General features: G+C 47.8%; 1 protein-coding gene across 1 annotated transcript; it reads left to right on the forward strand.

Annotated features, from left to right (window-relative positions):
• Nucleotides 1-3,280: 3,280 nt before the first annotated feature.
• Nucleotides 3,281-19,678, forward strand: LOC119400180 (uncharacterized). Its single transcript, XM_037667173.2, has 7 exons — nucleotides 3,281-3,451; nucleotides 11,914-12,472; nucleotides 13,950-14,082; nucleotides 15,351-15,462; nucleotides 16,034-16,185; nucleotides 17,546-17,712; nucleotides 18,504-19,678. The coding sequence occupies exons 2-7, from the start codon at nucleotides 12,193-12,195 to the stop codon at nucleotides 18,950-18,952; spliced, it is 1,293 nt and encodes a 430-aa protein (XP_037523101.1). The 5' UTR covers nucleotides 3,281-3,451; nucleotides 11,914-12,192; the 3' UTR covers nucleotides 18,953-19,678.
• The last annotated feature ends 6,018 nt before the right edge of the window (nucleotides 19,679-25,696 follow it).

The following is a 25,696-nucleotide window of genomic DNA, read 5'->3' on the forward strand; positions in this document are numbered from 1 at the left end:
CTCAATGCGTGTCGTCACAACTCCGGCCAAAGAGCTTCAGCGAAACGCTAGTCGCGCTGAAGGGAAAGCGCGCTTGCATGCGTGTCCGCAAGCAGGAACAACGTGCAGCTGCGCACGGGACATGCCGCAGCTCAACGCCGAAGGCTTGTCGACAGGACCCCAAAGCCTTGAATATCCTTGAATTTTCTCCTTTAAAAACTGTATGAACCCTGGTCGCATTCCAGTGCGTTGCTATCGTAATAACTGCTTCGCCTTTCCGGCGAAACTGCACATTTTTTGCGACATTCACAGAGCGAATAAGGACTCGTTTTTAAACGAATTGGATCTTTCCATGCTGATGGAGAGACCCACGCTCGCCCCCTCCCTTGCATAAGGCCGAACATATCCATCCCCGCCGCGCTCTCTCTCTCGCACATGAATTCTTTCGATTCCGCAACGTGTCACGGGGGCGCGATGGGATCTCATCGTATTAGAGACTTTCACGGACCACCACGGCGACGCCGACGGCGCATTTTCGCTTTGAGTGACCCTGCATGATTGATATAGGAGTAAAGCAAGCTCAGGTTGGTGGGAACACCAAGGTATGTATGCAAGCACCTTGGAAATGAAGCGATACGCTTTGGGTTGATGAAAACAGAATCTGTTTCACTCTTAGTTACTTTCACCCTAGCATCTCGGAAGGAAATAAGTACAAGACAACAATATATCCATTCACAAAATGCTTCAGCAGTTGTAAGCCGTGGGTGTCTCGTGCTCGATCGATTAAAAACTATTGCTAGCTCTCCCATAATCGAGAGTAGATGTAAGCATTAAATGGCTACGGGCAAAGCAGATTGGTTGGATACGATGGTAGCCACAATGTGAAAGGGGCACTACAACACTTTTTCAAGTAGCCATGGAATGGCTTCACTAAGGGAACTTATTGCCTCACTAATCGAACGTCGCAAAAATTTTTAGAATCCGTTCAGTACAAGCGGAGTTACAAAGATTTCGCGCACGCTGTAATTGCTTTCTCTCTTCTCTCCCGACGAAAGCGCTGGAAGCTAAGCGGAGGGGAGGGGGAGGGGGATGGCACGGGGAAGAAGGTACGTCACGCGCGCCTTCTGACCATGAGCACATTTTTTTTTTTCTTCGAACGCATGACGTATTTATTTCAGTGCGATCACGCGCGGGCGAGTGGTGGCCGCAGTAACCACCAAGCGCGCCATGTTCAAATCAGCCAATGGCGTGGAACCTGCCTGTTACGCCGTAAGCATCCTTTTTTTGCCGAGAGAAGAGGAAGCGATTTTTAGCTGATTTTGAGAACTTATTGTAAATCCCAGGCCGCGTGCTGCGCTATAATGTTTGCCTCGCGTGTTCTCGGGAGCATCGACTACCGATCGGCAGAGTTTTCAGACCATGCTGAAAAAGTGTTGCAGGGCCCCTTTAAAGGGCCTACCCTGCAACACTTTTTCAAGTAACCGTCTAATGGCTTCATTAAAAGACCTTATTGCCTCACGAATCGACTGCCGGAAATAGTTTCAGAATTCGTCGAGCACGTGCGGAGTTACAGGGTTTTGCCGCACGCGCTTCAAAGGGGTCATGAAGCACCCCTTGGGCTTGTTGAAAAAACGCATCCTGCGGAAAGCTGACACGGCTATGAACTGCTCTGCCAAATATTACAGTCGTGCGCGCCGCGTAAAGGCCACAAGCGGAGCGCGAAGTTGCCGTTTCCTCAGGCGCCCTCGTTTCAAACAGAGGCACTCTCGTCGGTGGGCGGGGCGTCTGCACGTTGACGTCGCGGATCTGCCAGTTTACGTCGCAAGAGACATAGCATGCTTATTGGCCGATAGCCGACGTAAATCGAGAGCGGCGTTCGGATCAGATGCGCTTGTTGCCGCGGGGTGCCTCCACTTGCCGGCGCCGCACTCCTCAGTACACGGTATAGCCGCACTCGCGCAAGCGAATCACAGCGGGAGAGCGATCGCGTTTGATGACGCGCGCTGACGTAACTTCTTTCCCCCGTGCCATCCCTCCCTGTCTAGCTTCCAGTGCGCTCGTCGGCACGAGAAAAGAGAGAAAGCGCAGGGAGCGTGCGCCAAACCCCCGTAACTCCGCTCATTCTTGACGGATTCGAGAAATTTTTGCGGCAATCGATTCGGGAGGCAGTAAACTCCGATACTGAGGTCATTAGATCATTACTTGGAAAAGTGGTTCATGACCCCTTTAAGCGCTTTATTATTATCTCTCCTTTCGCACCAGCGAGGACGCAAGCTATGCAGGGAGGGGGATGACAAGGGGGCAAGAAGATGCGTCCCTTCGTCAGCGCGCGTCGTGACCTCGGGCACTTTGTTTCCATTTTTTCTTCGAACGCGTGGCTTTCTTTCAGTGTGATCGCGAGCGAGCGCGCGGGTACGTGGCGGCATCCCGGGGCGACCACGGTAACTATACAGCTCACGATGCTCAATTCAGCCAACTGCCGTAGACTTTGGGCGCTTTGAGTATATGACGCAGTAATTTGGGTATATGGCATCATTTGTAGAGAGAAGGAGTGATTTATAGCTGACTTTGAGAATTAATTGTAAATTCCAGGCCGCGTGCTGCGCTATAATGTTTGGCTCGCGTGTTCTCGGGAGCCTCGACTACCGGTCGGCACCGTATGCAATGCGGTCCTGTAAAAATGCCGGGGGGCCAGAGACAGCGTATTTTCAAACTCGAGTCGCTGCCCGGATGTTCTCGTTTTGTTCTCGCAATGATGTCCGGATCATATACCCTGAATACCGGATGGTCTCATTTGAGTGCCCGGATAAAAGTTCTAGTTCGCCGACCGACAACGGGAGATAAACGCCTTTCACGCTTGGCGTATATCGCGTGACGTAGAAGTCAACTGCACGTGTTAACCTCCGATCAATCATACTGTCGGACGCATCATTTGATCGTATTAAGTGAAGTTCACAATACAGGGCAAGCAGGACGGAAGCGCGTGTGCCTTCAAAGACAAATCCTGCAGGGCCATAGACAAGGGCCCGCGCGCTTTTTGTCGGCTACTGTGCGTGAATATATACGCGTGATAAGGAATAAAAATAACAATGAAAAAAAAAAGAAAGCGGGGCACAATGTGCGTCAGAGTTTGTACGAAAGCACAGACGTACGTACACGCGTTGCGCACGGCAGACGACCCCGCCGTTGTAATCGCACTATCATTATTGTGTTCGGCAGGACTGTTGCACCGCCACTCGCTTGCCCGTTATCTTTGCGTGGTGTCAAAGAAAAGATACGCGCCTGCGTCGTCAAGAGAGCCTATCGGAGCTTCTTTCGGCGTTTTGTGTGTATATATCGCCCAGAGAAGAGTGGTGTTAGTGGCCCGTCTTCGAGCCACCGTGAACGCTACGGATTATTATAATATGTGCTCGCGAGGAAGAAGCGTTCGGATGCGGCCGACGTCGGACCTCGTCTCGAATGAAGACGCAAGGTGCGTTCTTCTTTTGTCACTTGGTCGTTCGCTTTTTATGGGAACCCTTATCTCCTTTGAGTGCGTGATTTGAGCTCCTTGGGCGACGATATCTCGGCTGCTCCTTTTCCTCATAGCACCTTATATGCCACACTTGTTCGGTAAGATTTTATTTCTTCGCGGATTCGTAATCATCCGGAGGCGTTTGAGTGCTCTTCGAATGACGAGTTGAGTAGTGTGTGGTACACATGCTGAGACAACGTGCGTAGTTTCGTCGCTACAGCGTGGCAGTTCGCTAAGGAGGAATGTTGGCATACAATGCGTGCTGTTGCCTTTGCTCAGACGTAGGCATTCTAGCGCGATAAAAAAAAAAAAACTGAAAAAAAAAGAAAGAAGAGACGAGGCAGGACAAAACGCTACATAATCCTGCCCGTCTTTTTTTTCCTAACTTTTTCCGCGCTAGGAGCTATGTCGCAGCGAATGCAGCTGACGTTGCGATCAAGAATATGAGCGTGCACTGTTCAGAAAATGGGCGATCGCGAGGGAATATTGCGCGCGGGTGAAAATGTGGATAGCGGTCTCTTTTCTCGTACTTTGTTTGGCCTTCACAGTGCAAACTATGCGATAGAATTGTCCGGTAAAGGTGCATTTTCGCTTGGTCGTGCAGCTGTTGTACGATCGCAGACGCATTCGCTACGTATACATGTGGTGTAGTACGTCTGCTGCAAGTCTGGAACGACACGTCTTGTGCGCGTCTCGAACGTTCCGATTTGCGCGTAACCCTGGTGTTCTCCGTCTTGTGCAGGTCTGAAACTGCACGTCTTGTGTAAGTAGTGAGCAGTTATCACGGGGAACACTGAGGTTTCTTAGGTGGGCTATTCGTGAACATTGTGGCAAAAGTACAGCGCAAAATACGGGACAGTTAAACACAAAAGACACAACGCTGCGTCGGGTTCAGAGTTGTGTCCAGTCTCTATCACTGTCCCGTATTCTGCGCTCTTCCGCCATAAGGAAACACTGAAATAACCTTTTTAAAGGTCATAGCGGCTGGACGCAGTTGGCTAGCGCAAAAGTGTTCATAACATTAAATTATCAAGGAGAAAAGGTGTCTCTTGCAATTCAATATGTCACAGGCGTATCGATGCATGACACGTATACGTAATCGTTGATAAAACACAAATTCGCTGTTGCTCACGTCTGTGCGTCTTGAACGTTCGCAGTTACGTGTAACTCTGATGTAGCTACGCCTTGAGAAAGCCTATAGGACAGTACGGCCTAAACAACAGGATACCACTGGCATAGCCAGGCGTTGGCACTCCGGGCCCGTCCCCTGTGCCATATGAAACTCATCCTTTCTATGTCTCTCTGCGTCGAGAGTCACGTTAACATATAAATGCTCTATAACTAGCCCACGAAGCAGAGGCATGAAACTTGTCAATGCTACGTTTTTGCTTCCAACAAGTATGGCTTGCCGACAAACGCGCTGCACTACGACAACCGTAGCCCAGCGTCTGATTCTGTTCTTGACCAAAGACTTTGGAAAGCACGTTTCATAATTAGCAATTAAGCGGAGGCTGCATATTCTAGTTTTTCAGAAATTTGGAGGAACAATAAAGCATAAAGGAAGAAAATTGGGAGAAAGCATTCCGCAGCGTGATTGAAGTAAAAAAATAAAACAAATGGGGGGGGGGGGCAACTAGGGCCCGTAGCCAGGAATTATTTTCGGGGGGAGGGGGGACACTTGCTGAAAACCTTGATTAGTTGACAAAAACATCTATTTTCATTATTTATTTTGGTAAAAACACCTACTTCACCAAATTTCACCCCCCCCCCTCGGCCCGTGTGGGAGGGGGGGGCTATCCCCCCTTTCCCGCCCGGCTACGGGCCTGGCCCAACTCAGGATTACCACGTGCGCGCGTGCAGTGCCTGCAAGAACTACGGCAGTGCAGCCCAATAAACATTCTTGGCTTATGTGCTGCAATGTCTCCCACAGCTACCAGTTGAAACCTGTTGGATTACACACCTTCAGCTGGCCAATCCCACGTACAGTTGGCACTGAAGGTTTAAGGACCGCTAGGTCTGAGGAAACTTATGTAGTTCCCAGCAAGTTGTGACTGCATTCTGTCGGTCTTCGCAGTACCTATGTTGTTAGCTTTTTTTGGAACAGGACAGAAGTCTATATTCATGACTGCCTGCCGAAGCAGCGGGAATATGCAGTTTTTTCTTGGGTCTCGTGGTTTCTGACACTGGCTGTACCTTGCACCGATACTGCGAAAGTAGTGGCTTCGCCAATAGTTCGCAGCGTGACGCAATGCTCTCTCCTATTCTTTCTTTTTTTCACCATGCATAAAGATGTACCATTCGCGTAGCGAGGGAGGAGGGGGGGGGGGTCTAGCTTTCCCAGAAATTTTTCGATATTGCACGAACATACATAACGCGTTGTTCACACCAGGGCCGTACCCAGGAATTTATTTCGGGGGGTGTTTGTGTGTACACGGCTAACTTGTCAACTAGTGGTCGCTGTGAAGGCGATGAAAGTATTTAGTGTCACCCGAAAAGTTAAGCATGAAAAAGTTTCGGGGGGTGTCAGAACCCCCTCACCCCCCCCTTAGTTACGGCCCTGGTTCACACCCTCTCCGAAAAAATTTCTCGCTACGACCCTGACACATACTTAAATTAATACGACCTGTAGGTAACGCACCCTTGCCACTCTTACGGCCCGTATACCTATTAGAGCACTGCACGGGCCTGATTTTCCGGCCCGGGCCCGCTTTATGAAGCCCGAGCCCAGCCCGGGCCCGGGCGTACATAACTGAACCCAGCGCGAGCCCGGCCCGGGCCCGGGCGTTCATCACTAAACTTATCCAGGGCAGCGTGTTCATGACCAGGCGCGGCCCTGGCCCGCTAGAGGATATTAGTTGTTGATGATGATTATTAATGATGCCTTGCGCTTTGTAGCGTGCGATCGGACGGAAAATCCGTCCGATCTTTAGGTGCACGTTAAAGAATTCCAGGTGGTCGAAATTAATCCGGTCCCCACTACGGCGCGCCTCATAATCATATCGTGGTCTTGGCACCTAGCTAATACCAAGGAATATAAATGAAATGTTGCCTATATGGCACAAGGCAAGTCATTACAACAGTATAGTGAAAATAAAACACAGCAACAAAATTTATATTAAAAGAAGTGTACAACATGAAAAAGCGGATAGAAGCAAACCCGGGACATTTTCTTTAATGCTCTTTTCTACACTCGCGTTGGAAACATTAATTACACATTTTTTAAAAGAGGATCCTGATTAATTTGTTTGCAGCAAGATAAAAAAAACGTTAACATTATATATGGTGAACAGCCATCAAAAGCAGATGAAATATAAATCGTTCATATTTTAACGGTTGGCATGGAAACGTTATCGCCATGTACAATATAATTATATAATCAAGTTAATTGGTACAGAATGCCTTATACGATGCAAGGCAATAACGTTCGCGTGTGCTCGAAGGCCCGACTTAGGCCTTTTAATGAGCGGGCCCGAGTCCTGCCCGGCCCGCAGCCTCAAGCCTGGGCCCGGCTCAGGCCCGCGCATTCGATCTCGAGCCCAGCCCGGGCCCACCAGAAAACGCTTCGGACGGCCCGGCTCCGCGGGCCGGGCCCGGACTTTCGGGTCGGCCCGGCCCGTGCAGTGCTCTATATAATACCTTTGCAATCACCATGCCGCAGAACACGCTTGGTAAAGCCACAATTTACGGGAAGAAAAGACGACTGGTGGTGGCGCCACCGTAAAGTTTTCGCATTGGCATGCATATCGTACTTGATTTTTCAGTGTCCCTGGTGCCATATTGTATGAACATCCAGTTGCAGATAACCTTTAGTGCAGTGGTCTCGAACACGCGGCCCACGGACCTTTCGTTATTGCGGGCCGGCCCGCACATGACTGCCTTTGTCCGATAATTTTCTCCCAAATGAACAAGTCAGCTATCCGGTCGAAGATGAGTAATCTGCGACCGACCATGAGGATTGTCTCCGCACAAGAATTTAATGCGGGCGTTTCTCCTCTCGTTACAGCTAAGCGTTGTCAGACATCAAGCCAGCCGCTGTTTAGAACTTTAGCAGTTATTTTATGCTTCACAACAAAGAAAGTTTTGGTACTTTGCTATGTGGTACTCGTATTATTTTCTCTCCTGTTGCGATTAATCAACACGTTTCTCGAATGCTGACGTCAAATCCTCTTCAGAAATGACCCATACATGAGATATATGAAACACTCTCTTTCAAATAGCGGCTTTAGATATAGATAGAAAAGATAGAAAAAAAAGAGAGCAAGCATATCCACGTATAGTATGATATAGCAAGGGGTGGGAAAGAGAGAAGCGAGAGGCTAAAAGCCTAACGAAGCCAGGACCAGTTAGGTGCCCACCAGCTCTGCTGTGACCCAGCCTTGTGCGGCTTAGTGCAAGTTGCGTTAATTTTTTTTTTTATTTAGGGGTCGTGTTACCAATGCGGGGAGGGGGTTTACATTCTGTTCACTTTCTTTAGCGCACTAAACTAACAAGAGAGAAAATAACGACGCGGACACAGCGCCTCCTTGTTCGTTTAGTGCACTAAAAAAGTGAACATGAATTACCAACATGCCCAAGCATAAGCGCTTTCAAGGGGAGGGAGGGGGGATGTGTCGGTCTGACTGACTGACTGAATAACTTTATTCGGTCCTGAGGAGGCGATGGCCCCCTAGGGGGCCTCGTCTGCGGGCCGCGCCCACGACGGGACCGGGAGTTGAAACTCGACGGCCAGGTCATGAGCCCTCTGGACGGCCCGAAGTTGGTCGTCCTCGTGGGGACTTGTGAGGAGTGTGTCCCAGTCCTTTTCTGTGGCTGGCGACCCGTCGTCCACGCGCAAATCGGGGCATTGCCACAGCATGTGTTTTAAATTACATCGCGGTATGCCGCATCGGGGGTATCCCGGCCTTAGTTCGCTTATAAATCTTGCGTAAACTGCCGGTGAGGGATATGCTCCTATCTGTAGGAGACGGAAGGATAGTGCTTGTGGTCGTTTTAGTCGAGGGTGAGGTAACGGAAACTTTCGCCGTTCGAGACGATAGTGCTGACAGATGTCATTATAGGTCTGGGGTTGATTCCGGAGCCATTTCTCGCCCTTGGGCCGTGGGCCGCCCTCTCTCCTGACGTGGCGAGTAAGGTCTCGCGCCTCAGTGGGAGTGGGCAAGGTCGTTGGCGTTTGGGACGAGGGGGTGGGCGTCGGAGCCCACATGGCCCGGGAGCCAAATTAAGTGCTTGGTGTCATAATTTTTGGGGGTGTGTGAGGATCTTCTTAGGGGTGTTGGAGATGTGTATAAATTCCGGATGGCGACATACTAATCGTGTCACTATGAACGCTGAATTTTTTGGAATTCTTCGATTCGCTGTCGCGGGTATTCGGTCGTTCCTCTATACGTAGCACACGAGCGGAACAGCCTCTTCTCTTTGGACAAGTGCTAGGCTACCCTTTGTACCGAACAGGGGCCCGCTGTTCCTTATCGTTCAGCGCTCGACTGGAGGTAAACAAGATTAACAAGGTACACTCCGCGGGGCGTCATGCATCACTGTTACTATCATCGACGCGACCTGCGTTCTCGCGGGTTCAGATTTCCGTTGTGTTCGACGGTTGTACTACAGTCAACTGCGTCCGTCACTTTCCACTCTCGAATCCAGGGGCGCGCCGTTAGGGCAGCTCCCCCCCCCCCTCCTCCGCGATATTTTCGCCAGCATACGAAATGTAAAAAAAGAAATAGCGGGGGTGGGGGGGTGAACCCAGTGGCGTAGCCAGGTGGTCACCAGGCCCCCCCCCCCCCCCCCCCCCCGAATTTTTTTTTTTGCGATGGCATACAGAGCAAAAAATGACACTCCACCACATCACATCTACCTGCCCGGCCCCCGGCCCCCGGCCCCCGGCCCCCACTTTAGATCAAGGAGGTGCCCCCCCCCCTCCCCGAAATAAAATTTCTGCCACGCCCCTGGTTGAACCCCCAAACCACCCCCCTGGCCAGTGATTATCTTTACTGATATTATGCGCATGAATACGATAGGCCAGAACACCGGTCACCATTCCTTCATAAATAGCTGGATGCACGAAAGTTATGCTTTCGCATGTGCTCGCTGAATGTGTTTTTTCCAGGGCTGGGCAAAGATACCTTGAAATTGTATCGCGATGCGATACAAGATACTCGGGCAAGAAGTATTTGAGATACAGATACAAGATACTCGCGGAATAATTGTATCCGATACGATACTTCCGAATTGTATCTTAAGATACTTCGATACATTTGCAAATTTGCTGTTATATATCGATATAATGAAGCAGCAAAGGCCTATGTAGAAATGTGTTTACTTGAAAATTTCTCAACTGCGACCAGCTTTGTTTAATTTTAACAAAATACCTGTTTGTATCACAAGATACAAACTTTCTTGCTCAAGGCGTATTTGTTTCATTTCTAAACGACTTACTGGGATTTGTTTGGCTGCTTAACATGACAGCTCTTTAACTGCTGCGCTGTTAGTTGTTTTTGCTTGACACTTCTGTAGTTTATTGGTGTCGCTGCTTTACTCGGTGACCAGCTAGCAGGTTGCCATCTACTTGCAAGAACCTTATTAAGATGCCTCCGCACGATGGCGCAAATACGGCTGTGCAGTCTTACCTTGTCCGCAAGCGTATTGTTTTCGTAGTACCGCATTCGCATTCACCGACAGGTGTACAGCAGCAACAACGTTGGTAACGGTCTTGTTTGTGACGCATCGTGTGAAGACGATGAACTACATAGTCGGCGCTCACAATTGAGGACATCAAACTGCAGTGATTTTTCATATTTTACTTATCTGCTGGCGTAAAGCGTTCGTTAGCAACATATTCAATAACGTGCAATCTTTTACCATTTGTTCTCCGAGAGAACCTGAGCCGCCAGAAGACGTCTCAGACGTATTCTAGCGGCCTAAAACGCCGCAGGTTATCACTGCCATTCACCCCATTGCCACTTCTAGCTCTGCTTACCAGCGGGTTTGTAACAATAAGAATACTTTAAGGTGACCTAAAAAAAAGAAAGAAAACGAATATATTTAAGTCAAATAGCAAGGTGGTTCCGTATTAAACAATCAAAGTGAATAAGTATACAGGGTGTTTCATGTAAGTAGAACCTAATATTAAAAAAAAAAAACAAGTGGTTAACCGCCGCTGAAAGAAACCGAAGGTATTTGGTTTGCCGTCATGTGACACTCGTTATGGTATGTTTTGTACTAAGCTTAACTGGTTAATTAAATAAGGTCAATTATGCGACATTGTGACATTTTTAATATTCACTTTAGGGCCAACTGCGCTTCGACACATCGTAGAGCGAATTTAAAAACGACCGACTCAATTTTTTTTTTTTTTGGCAGCGTACATGCTGCGTGGTGAATCTTTTCGGGCTTTTAGAGAAAGCCCGCGAAATATGAAATAAAACCACGTTCGCAGACAGTTAAAAAATAAGAGTAAGCAGAGCAGGTTACAAAAGACATATTATAATAAACAGATGGGCGAAAACCTATGCAGAGGACTAGGTAATGTATGGGATGCAAACGGAAGACAGCAAAGAAAGCACTTGTGCTAACAATCACGTTATCATTAAGAGAACTTTTCGAATAATTTAGCAGGAAGAACAAAGACACATTACGTCAAAATATTTCCTGTTACGTAAATGCTTGTTCTATTGCATCTCACGCGGCACCGATAGTGGGACGGTAGTCAATCTCATCGTACTATGTAAGTCAAGCTTGCATCCACAAGATCTTTCAAATCGCTGATGTGTGAAAGGCGCGAGACGCAAAGCCGCCCCATTCTTGTATTCTTGAGACATTGCAACGAAGCATCACGCAAGACAAACTTCGATAATGACAGTATAGCGGCATCAGAACTTGTGCGAAAGACGCCGCACGCATATTGGAGTACGCAGCAGTGCAGGGTCTATGAATAAGTGTCATGACATCAACACAACTAAAAAGAAAGAAAACATCTAGAAAAAAAAAGTAGGCTGCGCGTAGACGTTCGCACGCTTGTTTTTGTCGCGATGGCTCGAGCGCCATCACGTGACTCTTCTCCACCAATAGGAACGCTTAAACATCGTCACCTGTGCTAGCTGGAGCGCTCTGGCGGAAATATACAAGAATGTTACTGTCGTTAGTTTTATTCAGGTGGCTTAGTGGCAGCAATATCAGCTTGAGAACCGGAATTCCGGTCGACGTTTATTGTTTCGCACGGTGGTGTTTCTATAGCAGTATCTTGTATCTTAAGATACGCGATACATTATTGAATGTATCGGAAATACAGATACTCATTTTGCAAGACGTATCGCGATACAGATACAAGATACCCAAAGAGTATCTAAGATAGTATCGAAGATACATGTATCTTCGACACAGCCCAGCACTGGTTTTTTCCCTCTTGTTTTCTATCATTGCAGACACACTCGATGCTTCCAGTGATCGGCAACTCTTGGATACCTCCAAGGCTATTATAAAACCGACGCATCTTCGGTCGATGACATCGACGCAGAAAGCTGACGCCATGACGAAATTCGAGGGCTCGCAAACCAGGGCGCCCGCTGGTGCGACCACGGGTCAGACGAAGACGACGTGCCTCCAACTGGGCTGAGGCTCGATCGCTTGGCTTGCCGGTGCTCGCCGCGAACCGATCTTTCATCGCCGACGGCTGGACAGCGTGCTCATGTAGTTAGGCAGCGATGGTGGCCGATCTACGGGAAAGAAGCGCGGCAATGTTGGACCGCGGCAATGGCCGAGGACCGGCAGCGGCCATCTTGCTGGCGGCCATGTTGCTGTCGTGCGCGCCCCCCGTGGCGCTGTCGGCGGAGAGCTGGTGCAACCTCGAGGACGAGGACCCGGACTCGAAGTGGTACTGGCGCGTGGACGAGTACCCGCACCCCTTGACGCAGCCGCGGTACTGCAACCGCTACAGGCCGTCATTCGTCTGCGACCCGGACCGCGTCATGAGCAAGAAGCAAGGCAAGTGGTAGACGGTTTTATTTGGCGACTCCCGGGTGCCGCCATCTTGGCATTCTTACACGAATGATTGATCCGTCTTCGCATGTGGCAACGCTCAAGTTTACAAGCTCACGCTGGGCCAAATGCATCCGTACTCTTGGTAGAGTGGCGGGGTAAGCTGGTAAACGAAAAAAAAAAGTCGCAGTTTCGCCGCAAGGGCGAAGCAATGAATGATATAGCAAGAAAAGCGGCCGGTGATGCACGCGCTGCTACGCTGCAGAAATATCTACCCCCCGGCAGCAACTACCGCGCGAGCAGACAGCGGAAGGGCAAGGTTCTCCCTGCGCAAATATTAGAAGCGAGCGAGCTGGCCGACGACTTTTAAGTGCGCCCGTTGCGCTCCTCGCGCCATCTAGCTGGTAATGAAGAAACGCTTATAAACGCCTGCCGTCTCTGAGTCCTGCCAGCGGTAAAGGGTGCGTATATAACGCTCGCCGTTAGCTACCTGAAGGATCTGCGCTTTGTGGCGTAGTGGTTAGCGCCACGCGTTGCGGACCGAGAGGTCGCTGGTTCGATTTCGCTCTTCGGAAGCATTTTTCTGAATTATACACACACACACATACACACACACACACACACACACACACATATATATATATATATATATATATATATATATATATATATATATATATATATATATATACGGTGCATGACAACGGCGGCAAAAACCAGCTGAGACTGTCCATATAATTGCTATCGCAATAAAATTCTGCGGTTAATTTGCGCTAATGTCGTTCTTGGGTAGGTCTAAATCCTGCGCCTAATGCAGCTCTACCAAGATGGCGACAGTTGAACGCATCCGTAACATTATGTTGCTTGTGGGCCATTTTCCGACGTGCCGTAGTGGTCGGATGTCCGCACACCCACAAATTCACACGAGAAAATCACTAGCATAACTCACTAGTCAACTTACTGTCGGACTAACTGACTTGCCAACTACTTGATCACCTAAAAGGCTAAATGATGGCCGAAATGAATAAATGTATGGATACATAAAAAACTAATTAATCATAACTAATTACACATTATCTATCTATATATCTATCTATCAAGTACACTTAGAAGTCAAGGGTAATGAAGGGAAGTTAGTGAAGCCAGGCCAGGTTGTCTACCCGGCACATGGGAAAGAGGCAAGGAGGGCTAAAAGATTATGAAGATTATGGTAACTTCATGCATGAACTTAACTGTGCTGCAGAACTTACTTCATACGCATAGACAAGAATAAAGCGCGAAGTACAGTGCGGCCAACTGTTATAGGGAACAGCTGATTAGAACTAACGATATTTAGCGTATACATTTTGTTTTGGACGCCTCTTCTAGACAAAACGTTGCTGATGTTCACAAGTCTTAGTCAAGTATCTCCCGATTCTGTTCGACTGTGAAATTCGTTTGCCGTCATGGTGATTACTTAAGTGCTCCTCGTTTCTGTTCGCAGCTGACGCCTTGGACGGAATTATCGAACGAATCAGAAACGAGACGCTGTGCATCTGCCCGACGTGCGGCAAGTCTCACGCCAGGGGTATCACACTGGGCGTTGCCATCATGGAACACGTTCACAGGGCCAACAAGTGAGCGTACAGCAATCAGTCAATCATTACATCAGTCAACACAATCGGCAATCATTTAATCAATAAATTCTTCAGCCAATACGAGCCAGTAGTCATTAAATCAATATATACATAGAAAAATCAATGTCAACTAGTTTTTCATTCGATCGACAAATCAGCCTCAGTATGGTAAAACAGGCAGAATAAATCACTTTGTGCTCAAATGGATAGTAAATCGATCAGTCATTCATTTGATAGATAAACCGACAAACCAATAAGATCACCCTGCACTATCAGCAGATTTACAGATGATAAATAGATCTATCAACCAGTGATCCCCTACTCGTTTTGAGGAACGTATCAACCGTAATAATGATTCTGGTATTACCTGAACTGCTTTGAAGGACTTTAGTTCAGGAACATTAAGTGTTTGTTATTTGCGTAATTTTGTAAGTCTAATTGCTCTTTATCCTAATTCTGACTTTTTTAATGTATCAACATTTTTTTTCATGCTTCCTTTTCTTCTTATTGTTATTGTACTGCGAATTCCCCGTTTCCATTGCTGTGTTTTTAGTTCCTGAATTGTCTATAAAAAGTTACACGGGCTTTTATGCATTTGAAGAGGCGAAAGCCATCTTCTTCACATTCTTCTCAGTAGATTGTATTGATTTCCCCACCCCAGAAAGACATTCTGCACCCTATGTGGTTTTGCACTGCCTCCGGGATCGGTCCACCTTTGACCAAGCGACGATTTCATGCGATGACGTCACGTTATGCGACGCCATAGTGACGTCCTTGTGTGATGTCATCCCATGATGGTTTCTTGCATCACTCGTGTTGACGCCCGCTTTAAAGAACCCCAAGTGGTCGAAATTTCCGGAGCCCTCCACTACGGCGTCTTTCATAATCATATCGTGGTTTTGGGACGTTAAACCCCAGATATCATTATTATTATCGTGTTGACGCCGATGGTCATTGTTCACGTTCGATGTGGCATCTAAGGCTTTCGCCTTAATAACGAAATGAATTAATCGTCCTCTGCTATAATAACTGCTAATCAAATCACTCTGTGCTATAACAGGCGTTCTGTGAGCCACTCACTAAACCTATTCATAAAAAAAATGGACCAACTGATCTTCACCGAACGACTGATCATGGCCACCATTCAAAAGACTAGTTCAGTTAACGGCCAATCAATCTGCACACGAAGCATGCAATTATTTGTAGAGTAAATAAGTCGGTCGGTTATAATATCGATCGAGTGACCAATTAGTCTATCTCTGTTGCAGCCAGCCGGTCGAGGAAGCAGTGCGCGTGTTCGCGGAGACCCTGCGCAAGAATTGGAATCTGGGCAATTGCGACGACGACATACTGCTGCTCATCTCAACCAAGGATACCATGGTAATGTGTAATGACGTCTGCGTGGAGACCGTAGTCTTCATGCCGGGATCATTATGATGAAAACGGTATTTCTTAGAGAAGATGTGATCATTTCTTAAAGGGCCTCCTATAACCGTTTGTGGGATTTATATAAGTGTTTAGGCTAAAACTAGATTAAAGGACTGCAATTTAAGCGAAGCAACTTGTATGAAGGACGCAACGGGAGATTGTAGTTGATTCAGTATAGTACAATTTAGACAAGTCTGCAATTTAATATTTTTTTTATTATGAGAAGGGGTCGGTCCGGAGTAACTTGTTAGATATTGCACGAGTTTTTTGCAGTTTGGGCCAGTCTGGCTCTGTCAAGGTCAAGAGAGTGATTACATATAGACCGATATGTGTGAATTATTATTTGACCTATATAACCACGAATCGCAGTACTTGTTCAAATATAACGAGATTGTCGTCGGAGAGTTAGGCTCTTTAAAATTATTGTTATTGTTAAACGGTTTAGTGTGCACTGTTCTTCGAGTTTACCGTTTCTAGTTACGACTGCACAGCACTTCTTGTCGTCGCTGTAACCAATGCGCAGTCGACCACCCTGGTGGGGCCCGCCGTGTCGGGCGTGTTCCCGCAGGAAGTGGCCGACCAGATCTACCTGGAGAGCCGCGGCCACTTCTCCAACTGCAACTTCTACCTAGGACTCGAGTCCATGGTACAATCGTACTTCGACATGCTGCGCAGGTAACCCGTTCGTGACGGCATGCGTACTTTTATCAACCAATCAGTCATTCAATCCTTTCCATGCCCTTAAATAACTGAAGCAAGGTGTGTGACCGGGGCTAGTTAGTATTCCATAGCTATGCGTGAACAGCGCGGGATAGAGGTACAAAGACAGTCCTCGTCGGTTGCTTGTACTTGTTCCAGCGCTGTTCACGTAGCCTTGAGTAACGGATGTTATTCCAACGACAAAACCTGCGACATGACCAAGCGTAAGATCTGTCACTCGGCTAACCGACTGATAAATGAAATGGCTAGCCGGCTAATCACCTATAGCTTATCATTCGGCCCATCGTGCAAGCGTCAGCGTGGGCGTCGTGTTCGGAGCCCTCACTGCTCTGCATGCATCAGCGATGCATTAGCGAGTCAGTCATTGTGTCAGTCAGTAAATAGCTCAGACCATCGGTTGGCCAATCACCGGACAACTACACTCGGTTACAACCTAAGAAAAAGCTCTCCCCCCCCCCTCCCCCACAGAATCCTCCATCCAATAGCGCTCACTCATTCTCGTGACGTCAAGCCCTTCTCGAGTGTTTCAGATAGCTGGCTATCATGCATACCCATGTTTTGTGTCGCTGGTTTTAGGTCAGAAACTTGAACGTCCTGGTAAATTTCTTCAGGGATTCTCAGATCGCTGCTCAGCCAAACGTATAGGTATTAACGACGAACCTTTAATTCTTAATGTGCGTAGTATTTACATTAGCCGAGAAAGAGTGCTTACGGTTCGAGCGGAAACCAGCTATCCCTGCTGTCTTTCACAGGTGAAGGGCGCCTGTGCGCAGAGGCATTGGCGGATGTGCCATTTATTCTTCGGTTGTAACCGAGTATAACCAATCCAATGACTGTGTCAGCGCTTTCATTTTCACAACGCAACAAATGTCTTCCGAAAAAAGAAAAGAAAGATGAGGCGAATCGATAAAGTCAAAGTGTTTCTCCCTTGGCTAAGCTCTAGCACCCGATACCCCAAGCTCTCGCATTTATTTGTATTCCGGCTGGCGAACTTAAGAAAGTCGGGTAGTACGAAAGAGCGCAATAGCATGGGGCCCCAACGTCTGGGGTTCCAGTACCCAGCTCCCTAAACTCCCTAAACGGATTGCTTGAAGAGATGAAACATTTTGAACACGGGGTGTCACTGGAGGCAACGTCTCCACAAGCGGTCTTGTCTTCTTGTCTTCAAGTCTACAACTGCATACCGCTTGTCGCAACGTTGGCTATACAGCAACACCCGTGTTGAAGAATTTTTCATCTCTTGAAGCTTCCATCTTCTCCTGAAGTTCTGCCTTCCTGAACTTCTTCCTGAATTGCTGCGTCACCGGTTGCACAGGCTCCAGCTCAAGGGCCTGGTGGGTGCACGCGTGCAGCCGTCGGCCGGCGCCAGCGCGGGCGTCATCGTCGGCATCGTGTTCGGCGCCTTGGCTGGTCTGCTGCTCGCCGTTGCCGCCGTTCTGCTGGTGGTGCGCCGATGCGACGCCCCAGCCATCTCTCGCAAGAGTGAGTACGTTCGGAGCTTATTTCGTGAGAGCACATTACCAAGCAAATAAATCATGCGTAGCGAGTGATGACAGCGGCATGTGTTGTGTTCCTCCTTTTTTCCAGGCTTGTGTTGATTCTGCGCTAAATATGCTATACCATGACAGCGTGCTCATAGAAATTTAGCACTTGCTCAATCTGTCAGGAAGTATCCGCTATCGTGTAACATATGGGCAAATAAACAAAGTTGGTAGTCGTTTAGTTCTGTAAAAGTCTTGATGTAGCACCTTGGTAAGTTACGCAGGCACCCCACGGTGGTATGTGAATGGTAAAAGTGCATAGTAATAATGCCTGGACGCATGGGAACCCAGGTGGGTGCTGCACGAAGCGTGTTCTCTGAAGATGCTTTTCATTTAACGCCCTTTTTGCCCTCAGTCGTGGCTCAGACCATGCCGCATTGCCACTGTCACCAGACTTGGCCGCTTGGTGCAGTGTGTGACAAAAAGAAAGGGAAATGAAACGGAACGTTGCAAAATACGAGCCCTGGCCTGCACTTAATTGTTTAGATATACCGATAACCTCGCTCTTGAAGGCATCTGACGATTTATACGTCACTTCCTTAACGGAAATGGCGAAGTTTCCCCGATTTTGTTACAGTGAGCTTTCTTTAACGAAAGGTGTACAAGTGTTATGCGCTAAATTTCTTTAACGCTTACACTTGTACCTAAAGTGATAGATTTTGTACCAAGCATACCCTGCACTTATGTTACCGGAAACGCGGCTTTCTATGGCGATCCAAAATTTTATTGCAGGCATTCCTGAGGCCTGGCGAAGGGTGCGCAACCTGCGAACGGGGGCGAGGCCAGGCGCCCAACAGTCGAGCCTGCACAACAACAACACCAAGGCTCCTCCTCCTGCTGCGGCAGTGCCTTACCGCATCAAGGTTCCGGCTGCTGGTACAGTGGCTTCGGAAATGGCTGAAGTGACGGTCCCGTTGACTTCCGGTCTTCTGCTTCCGCCGCCACCGCCTTCTACTCGCACTCCGCCGATGAGCAACGGACGCTACGAGGTTCCGACGGGCGGCCGCGACACGCCCGGGGGTCTGGACCCCAGCGACACAAGCGACAGTTCCGACGACGAAAGGTCTACGACCGATAGCGACGACAAAGACTGCAGCAGCTGCTGCTCGAGCACCGACGACGTTCACGAGAACACTCCGGCTGTCATTTCATCGAGCGCCGAGACAAGGGTCACGGTTTGAATGCCGTTGTCTATAGAACAAGACAATCGGTAATGTTCTTTTACCGAGAAAGGGAAGGAGTGAGAGAGAGAGAGGTAAAGACAGATAAGCAAAGAAACGAAAGGAATGGTAGGAAGGTTAAACAGACGCACGTCCGGTTGGCTATCCTGCACAGCAGAAATTGATCCAGGGACGAGAAGCAATACAGTAGGGAAGACGAAAGGCACTAATTGTGCGCACACTTGAAGTTGCCCATGGAGTCTGCAAGCAGAGACCTGATAGACCTGTCGACTTTAAGTAGACCAGCGACGTCACCATTGACCAATGCGGCCGTGGTCCAGAAGCCTTACCTTCCGTAAGCGGTCGCGAAAGAGTGAAGGCGGTTGTCCCGTGAGAGTCATCCTGAAAGAGTGTCCGCAAGCGGTTGTTCTGAGAGAGCGAAGCCGGTCGTAAATGTTACAATCGCATTCCAAGACCTGATTGCTGGTTAAGTTTGTGCGTATTGCAAACTTGGAGACATTTGCCTAACAGCAAAAAAAAAAAGAAAAAAAAAAGCGTGAGACAAGATCGAGAAGCATACTAGACACCACGCTAGACTTCAGCAGTTGCAGTTAAAGCCTATGATGGTGTGTTCTGTAAGACTCGGTCGTAAAACTACCAAGCCGTACTAATGCATGTTTTCTAAACCGACTTAAGCGTGTATGCATCACTCGTGCTGCTGGACAAACTTCTGAATTTATAGAAGAGAACACGTGTACCAAAAAAAAAAATCGGAGTTTTTAGTAGAACTCAGTCGGCTTTTTTCAGTGGGAGATGATCCAGTTTCATTTGAGACGACTGCCCTTACATGTTCAAACGGCTCAGGACTATACACCATGACATCATACTACGACTATTCGTCGTCTGGTTACGGGTTACAAGAACATTTATTTCCGGCTACATGTGTTGTACTTTCTCTAGTGACATGAGGACCGATTACGTCGATGGATGTGAACCGCACAGTGAGTGTAGTGCTATAGTGCTGCGACTAGCACGTGCAAGGTGACGTAACAAGACCTTCTTTCACGCATCTACGGGTGAAAACCTCCGTGATCGTGTACTTTTATCTCTTATACAGCGTGTTCCTGAAAGCATCCTTGGTAGTAGTGGACGTTTGTTAAATAATGTGTGCCGCTGAGAAGAACTGCGTTCGCTGTCGTCGCAACCAGCCCATATATAGGCCACTTTCTAAGACAAAATATGTCTTGTGGATGGGACAACTCATCTCGCTTTACACGTGTGAATCACTGAGCATATATATAGCCTATCCGTGAACTATTATTGTTTAAGGAACAGAGGAGGGCTCCGGTACTCCGTAAGCTACTGAATCTTGCGGAATATCTGACAGATGAAGCGCTTCGTCATTCTGTTAGTAGTACCGTACAGTGACTTATATTGTGAAACTGAGGTCGACTAAACATACTGAGTGGATTCAGCGCGATGCAACGAAGAGAGAGGTGAAGAAGGGACACGAACATCAGCGCTGTTCTCACAACTAACTTTCCTCGTTGTATCGCTCTGAGTCCACTCAGTATGTTTAACAGAATCCAACTCGCCCAGATGTCAGTTCTTCTGAGGTCAACTAGCTAGACGTGCTAACTTTATGAGTCCGCAGTGGAAGAACAGGGAAATTCGCCAATCAATCGACACAAATATTCGAGTTTACTTGGTCAGAGTCTTGTGGAAGATAAGTACACTCGCCGAAACGCTGGCTCCAGCGCGATCCACTGATCGACCGCTGTTTACATCTGTAGTGCAACTAAAGGTGACTCTGGACGTGCGGTATGACCCAAAACGCACAAAACTTGAATGGCGAAAATCATGAGAGTGATGTTGGGCTTGTTGGCGATACATGTAATTGTTCACGTAGCGCAAAAATTTGACACAGGCAAAGAGGAGCACTGGCGTAAATCACGGAGGTGTCAGGGGGGTCCTGACCCTCCTTGTGTTCAGGCTGGGGGTTGCATTGTCCCCCTTGAGATTTATTTTTCAAACGTCATATATTTGAATTGCTTGAGAGTTAAGTACAGTGCAAACAACTTTTTTTTTTGTTAATGCCATGTCTATTTTATAGTGCGTATAGGCCTGTGCTCAATACCCTTCAGCTATGTCAGACTATTGAATTCGCAACTGCTGCTTGACCGCTTTCGGAGAAGGCTCAATAGAGCAATGCACTTACACGAGGTGGGAACCCACGCTCGGTTTTTGAAATTTTATTTCAGAGCATATTTCAATATTTATATAAATAAAAATGAAAGCAGAATCGTCGCTATGGCAATATGTGTGCCCCCCTTGTGATTTAACTGGATTTACGCCCCCGATAAAGGAGGAGCGAAGACGAGCGCTGTTACGAGCGAAATGGTACGGAAGCAGAGGTTTGTTGCTCCTTGGCTGGTACGATCAGCAGGTGCAAATCTAAAAATGCTCGTGACTTTCTTGTCACATAGGTCGCCGGAGACTGTTCTGTCAAACGGCCAAAAACAAGTCGCTTAAACTTGAAGCAATGCATGACCCGACGCATATTCCCTCGAATTAGAGGTAGGGCTTTCCATCCCACTAGATAAAAGTGGCTCTCAAATAAATGGATAAAAGTTCTAAAAAACTACGAGATACCAGCAATCTTCGTCCCTGTGTAAACTTTTTGCGCTACGTGAACAGTCATGCGAAAACCACGATTCGTTTACGTGCCTATTTTTGCGCTGAAATATGGCGGTGAGTCGAACACGAGACCGCACAGCTAACCAGGAAAGCTGTTTATGAGATTGCAAAGAACAGCGCCTGTAGCTGCCATCGATCTTATTAAGGGTAGTCTAAAAAAGCAGTCGCACACAGCTGATTGCGTCACGAAATTCAAAAGCGTTGACGCTTCAAGGTGAGCAGAACGGCGTGCGCAAGGAACAGAAAAAAAGAAAGTGCGAGAATCGCCGCATCACCACGGCCCAGTTGTGACGTCACAACGAGGTAAGACTATCGACGCCATCGAGTGATTTCCCATCGTAGGTGAAACAGATTATTCACGCGGCCATACGCTGTTTGCTATTGATTCATTGACTCGGAGCTGGACAGGTTTCGACGGGGAAATCACTGATCGCAACTTTCGTCTCGAACAGGTATTGCTTCGACAGCTGGTAAGTCTTAGCCGGTCGGTCATTGTCGTAATGTACACAGAAGCCATCGTGAGTGCAACGAGGTCGGTGAGTCACGGGCTCCTCACGATCAGTCACGTACGGCCCAAATACAGACTCATACTCTTGCCCTGGCTCAAACAAGGACTCGCCAGGAGCCGCTGAACGAAAGACTCGCACAGATCTGCTCCTTGCGGTTTTCTATACAGAGTCGATGGGGTGGGAAGCAGCGAAAGTATCCGTCATAGGTGATTCCATCCCGCGTTCGCCGTAAAGCCTCGTACGTTCTCAAATGCGTACAGTTTACGCATCGCTATTCCTGTTAAGCAACCCTGTGTAGCCTAGTTCAAATAGAGAATGAGGTCACGAGGCAGACTATAAGGTGCGGAGTTTGGGCGGGTGCCAACAACACCGTGGCTAAAAGAACAAAAAAAAAGATGAAAGGGGAGATGTAGATGAGATTCCGTTTGCAAATAAGTCATCGGCCCCTTCTCGACTTCACGGCGCCTCGTATGAGACGGCCGCGTCCACGCATTTTTTTCTCTTGAGTTCAAGGACTGTACCCTTGGCCGTGCGAGCCCTCGGCGAAAACGAGAGTATTCCGTATTCCCTCGCAGTTAACCCTTATCGTTGCAGGTGGCACGCACCTCGGCTGCACGCAGGCAAAGGAAGGAGATAAAGTGAATGGACTAATAACGGTAGTTTTATTGTCACACAAGCAGTTTAGATAGTATACGAGACTGCCGAGGTCAAACGAAGTCCAGCCCTATACACTATCTCGAGCGAATCAGAGATCATACCCCCCCCCTCCTCTCTTAAACGATTGATGCAGATAAGATAAAATAGACAGTGCAGTAAAATTTGAGGGTCTAGGTGACACTTCAGCCGGCCTCGAGAGCACGGTGTCATGAAAAAAAAAAAATTTTTTTTCACGGCTGACGAGCGTACACTGCCTCAAAAGTTGTGGGAAAGGTTTTTCACGACAAAGGTGAATTGCTGCTTTCTTTTAAGGCGTAAAAAATTTCAAATTTTATTAATCACTGAGTAAGTACTATATACTTGTTGAAACACTTAAGATCCAATGCTACAGTGTGTCGAGGGCTTCGTGGTGATTTAGCTATCTTTGAAGCACCCGTGCCCTGCGAACTTTTTGTGGCCGACGTTATATGCCACCAACACTGTACACTAGTGCGCTTCAACCATAACGCTGTACTCGGTGACAACGTAAGAACTTACTGCACGCTGCGCCCTCGAAATAGCCGGGCACACTCGCCGTTGAACTTAGCAGGTAAGGTGTCGCTGCTAAGGTCTAGGGCGCGGGTTCGAATCCCGACCACGGCGGCCGCATTTCGATGGGGGCGAAATGCAAGAACACCCGTGTACTTATGCCTAGGTGCCCGTTAAGGAAGTTGACCTTTAGCGAAAAAAAAACTAATAAAAAACTTTGCAACAAGGGACAAAAAGAATGTGACACACAGAAGCACTTCTTTTTGTGGAATTGTTTTCGTCCCTTTTTCCAAAAGCTCCTTTGCCCCAAAGAAGAAATCATGTATTACCAACTGGCCCGGACATGCACATTGCTCAGGAACACCAGTTGGTCGAAATTAATGCGGATTCACCCGTTACGGCGTGCCACATTATGATATCACGTTTTTAGCACAGAAAACACAAAAGAAAACTATTATCACCGCGCGTTCTAGGAAAGATCACTGCCAGCTTAAGTGTTTTTTGTATGTTATTATATACACTAGGCTTATCGGCAAATAAGAGTTCGTCGTTTCGAGCTAAAATATTATCTTCGGCTGGATCTCTGGATCACTGTAAATATTATCTTTGGCTAGACATCAGGATCGCTGTGCAAAGTTTGCCAGGATGTTCAAGTTTGAAGCTAAAGCTAGCGACACAAAAATGGAGCCGCATAGTAAAATAAACCGCCTTAAATGCGGCGAAGCACTTGAGGTCCCAGAAATGAGCGAACCTAATTGTCTGACGCATCTATACTAGCCATCTCTGAGTTGGACAGCTGTATCCATTTCATTGCAGTTTTAGGTTGTCGCTGGCCGCAAGCGGGAGCCTAACTGCAATTCTTAGGTTGTCACAGAAAAATGCAACTATCTTATATACCTATATAAAAAAAATAGTACGTTATAGACGAGCAGAAGGCGACTGCGTCTGCAACGCTTCGAGTGGCATTTCAGACTGTCATCGATCAACAGGCGACACAAACCCTGAACAGATGAACATCAGTTAGTGCCGCCGTGAGTTTAACGCACAGTGTGACGTCATCGTCTGGAGCGCCTCGTGCGGCATTGCGACACATCATCGATGAAGCAGACGGCACAAATATGGCAGCGTACCGGGGACGGTGTCGTCGGGTACGTACAAGAAGGAATCGTAAAGCCAGACGCTCTAATAGCCATCACAGACCTACTAGCATGGATGTTGTCGCCTCCCCCTAGTGTTGGACAGAGTCATTAATCGTTTCTTCGACAGAGGTTGGAGAGGAAAAGGAAACAAGTTAAAACTAAAACAAGGGCACCGTGCCAGCCACGCAATCCGGAGTACTTCCCAGCTAGATACATGCAGCGTGCGGAAAACGCTAGCCACCCGTGGTGGTTAGGTGGGCTGTGAAAGTTCTGGCACTCGGTGCTACCTCGCGGGTTGGGTCCTTTGGTCGATATATTCAATATAACTTTTAACTTGTATCAAGACCATCTATATTTACCACCTATACGTACCAGTGTTATTTTTTTAAACAAATTTTGTGAATACTCGAAAAACGGGAAGTAAGTGCTTCACAGGAAGTGCATGCTTGGACGAGAAACAACTGACGCTCGTTGATTGTGCCACTGAAAAACGCAGAATCTTTTTGTTGTTGTTGTTGCCGTTTAAGGGATGCGAATGTGTAGTAGAGTCTAACTCTATAGTCAAAGCCTTTGCTGGAACGTTGTCGTCAGTTGGCATCGGCCCGGCGTCTTTCATCTTCGTTCAAGCGTTCCTCAGCGTCCGGAACGGCCCAACGGAAGGTGCATCCCGCTACTCCCCGAACGCATGTTTCGCATTAAATTTTCAGCAAAGCCAGAATTTTCCCGATTCACACAATCCTCCACGTCGTTTTTACATTTTGTCCTGCAGAGACCTTTTATTCCACTACCACAAAATTTACATTAGCCTTCATAGAAAGCGTTGTCCCTTTACATTCCTTTTTGCACCGCCGGTAGAGCGCATTCACGAATGATTCAGAGGTTCACATTTTCCAGGCGTGGTTGTCTAGACATTTGCCTTCGGTGCGTGGGCTCCTAGGTTCGAAACCCAGCACCACATCTCGGCAGACTCACTCATGAGTCGACTCACTCAGACTCAGATCGGGCCGTGAATCTGAGTTCGAGTGAGTCCGGTTGAGGAAAATATTGGTGAGCCTGAGTCCGAGTGAGCCCTCAGAGCAAAATATATTTTTTGAGTGAGTCTGAGTGAGCTCCAATATTTTTGCCGACCTATGCCCAGCACCACGAAGAAGTGTCATTTTGTTTTATAGATTTATTTCCTCGTGGCGCGTCGTCTTGAGTGACGGATGGACGGACGGGCACAATGCTTTATCGTT

The sequence above is a fragment of the Rhipicephalus sanguineus genome, chromosome 7, assembly GCF_013339695.2.
Source record: "Rhipicephalus sanguineus isolate Rsan-2018 chromosome 7, BIME_Rsan_1.4, whole genome shotgun sequence".
In the NCBI taxonomy this organism is placed as follows: domain Eukaryota; kingdom Metazoa; phylum Arthropoda; class Arachnida; order Ixodida; family Ixodidae; genus Rhipicephalus; species Rhipicephalus sanguineus.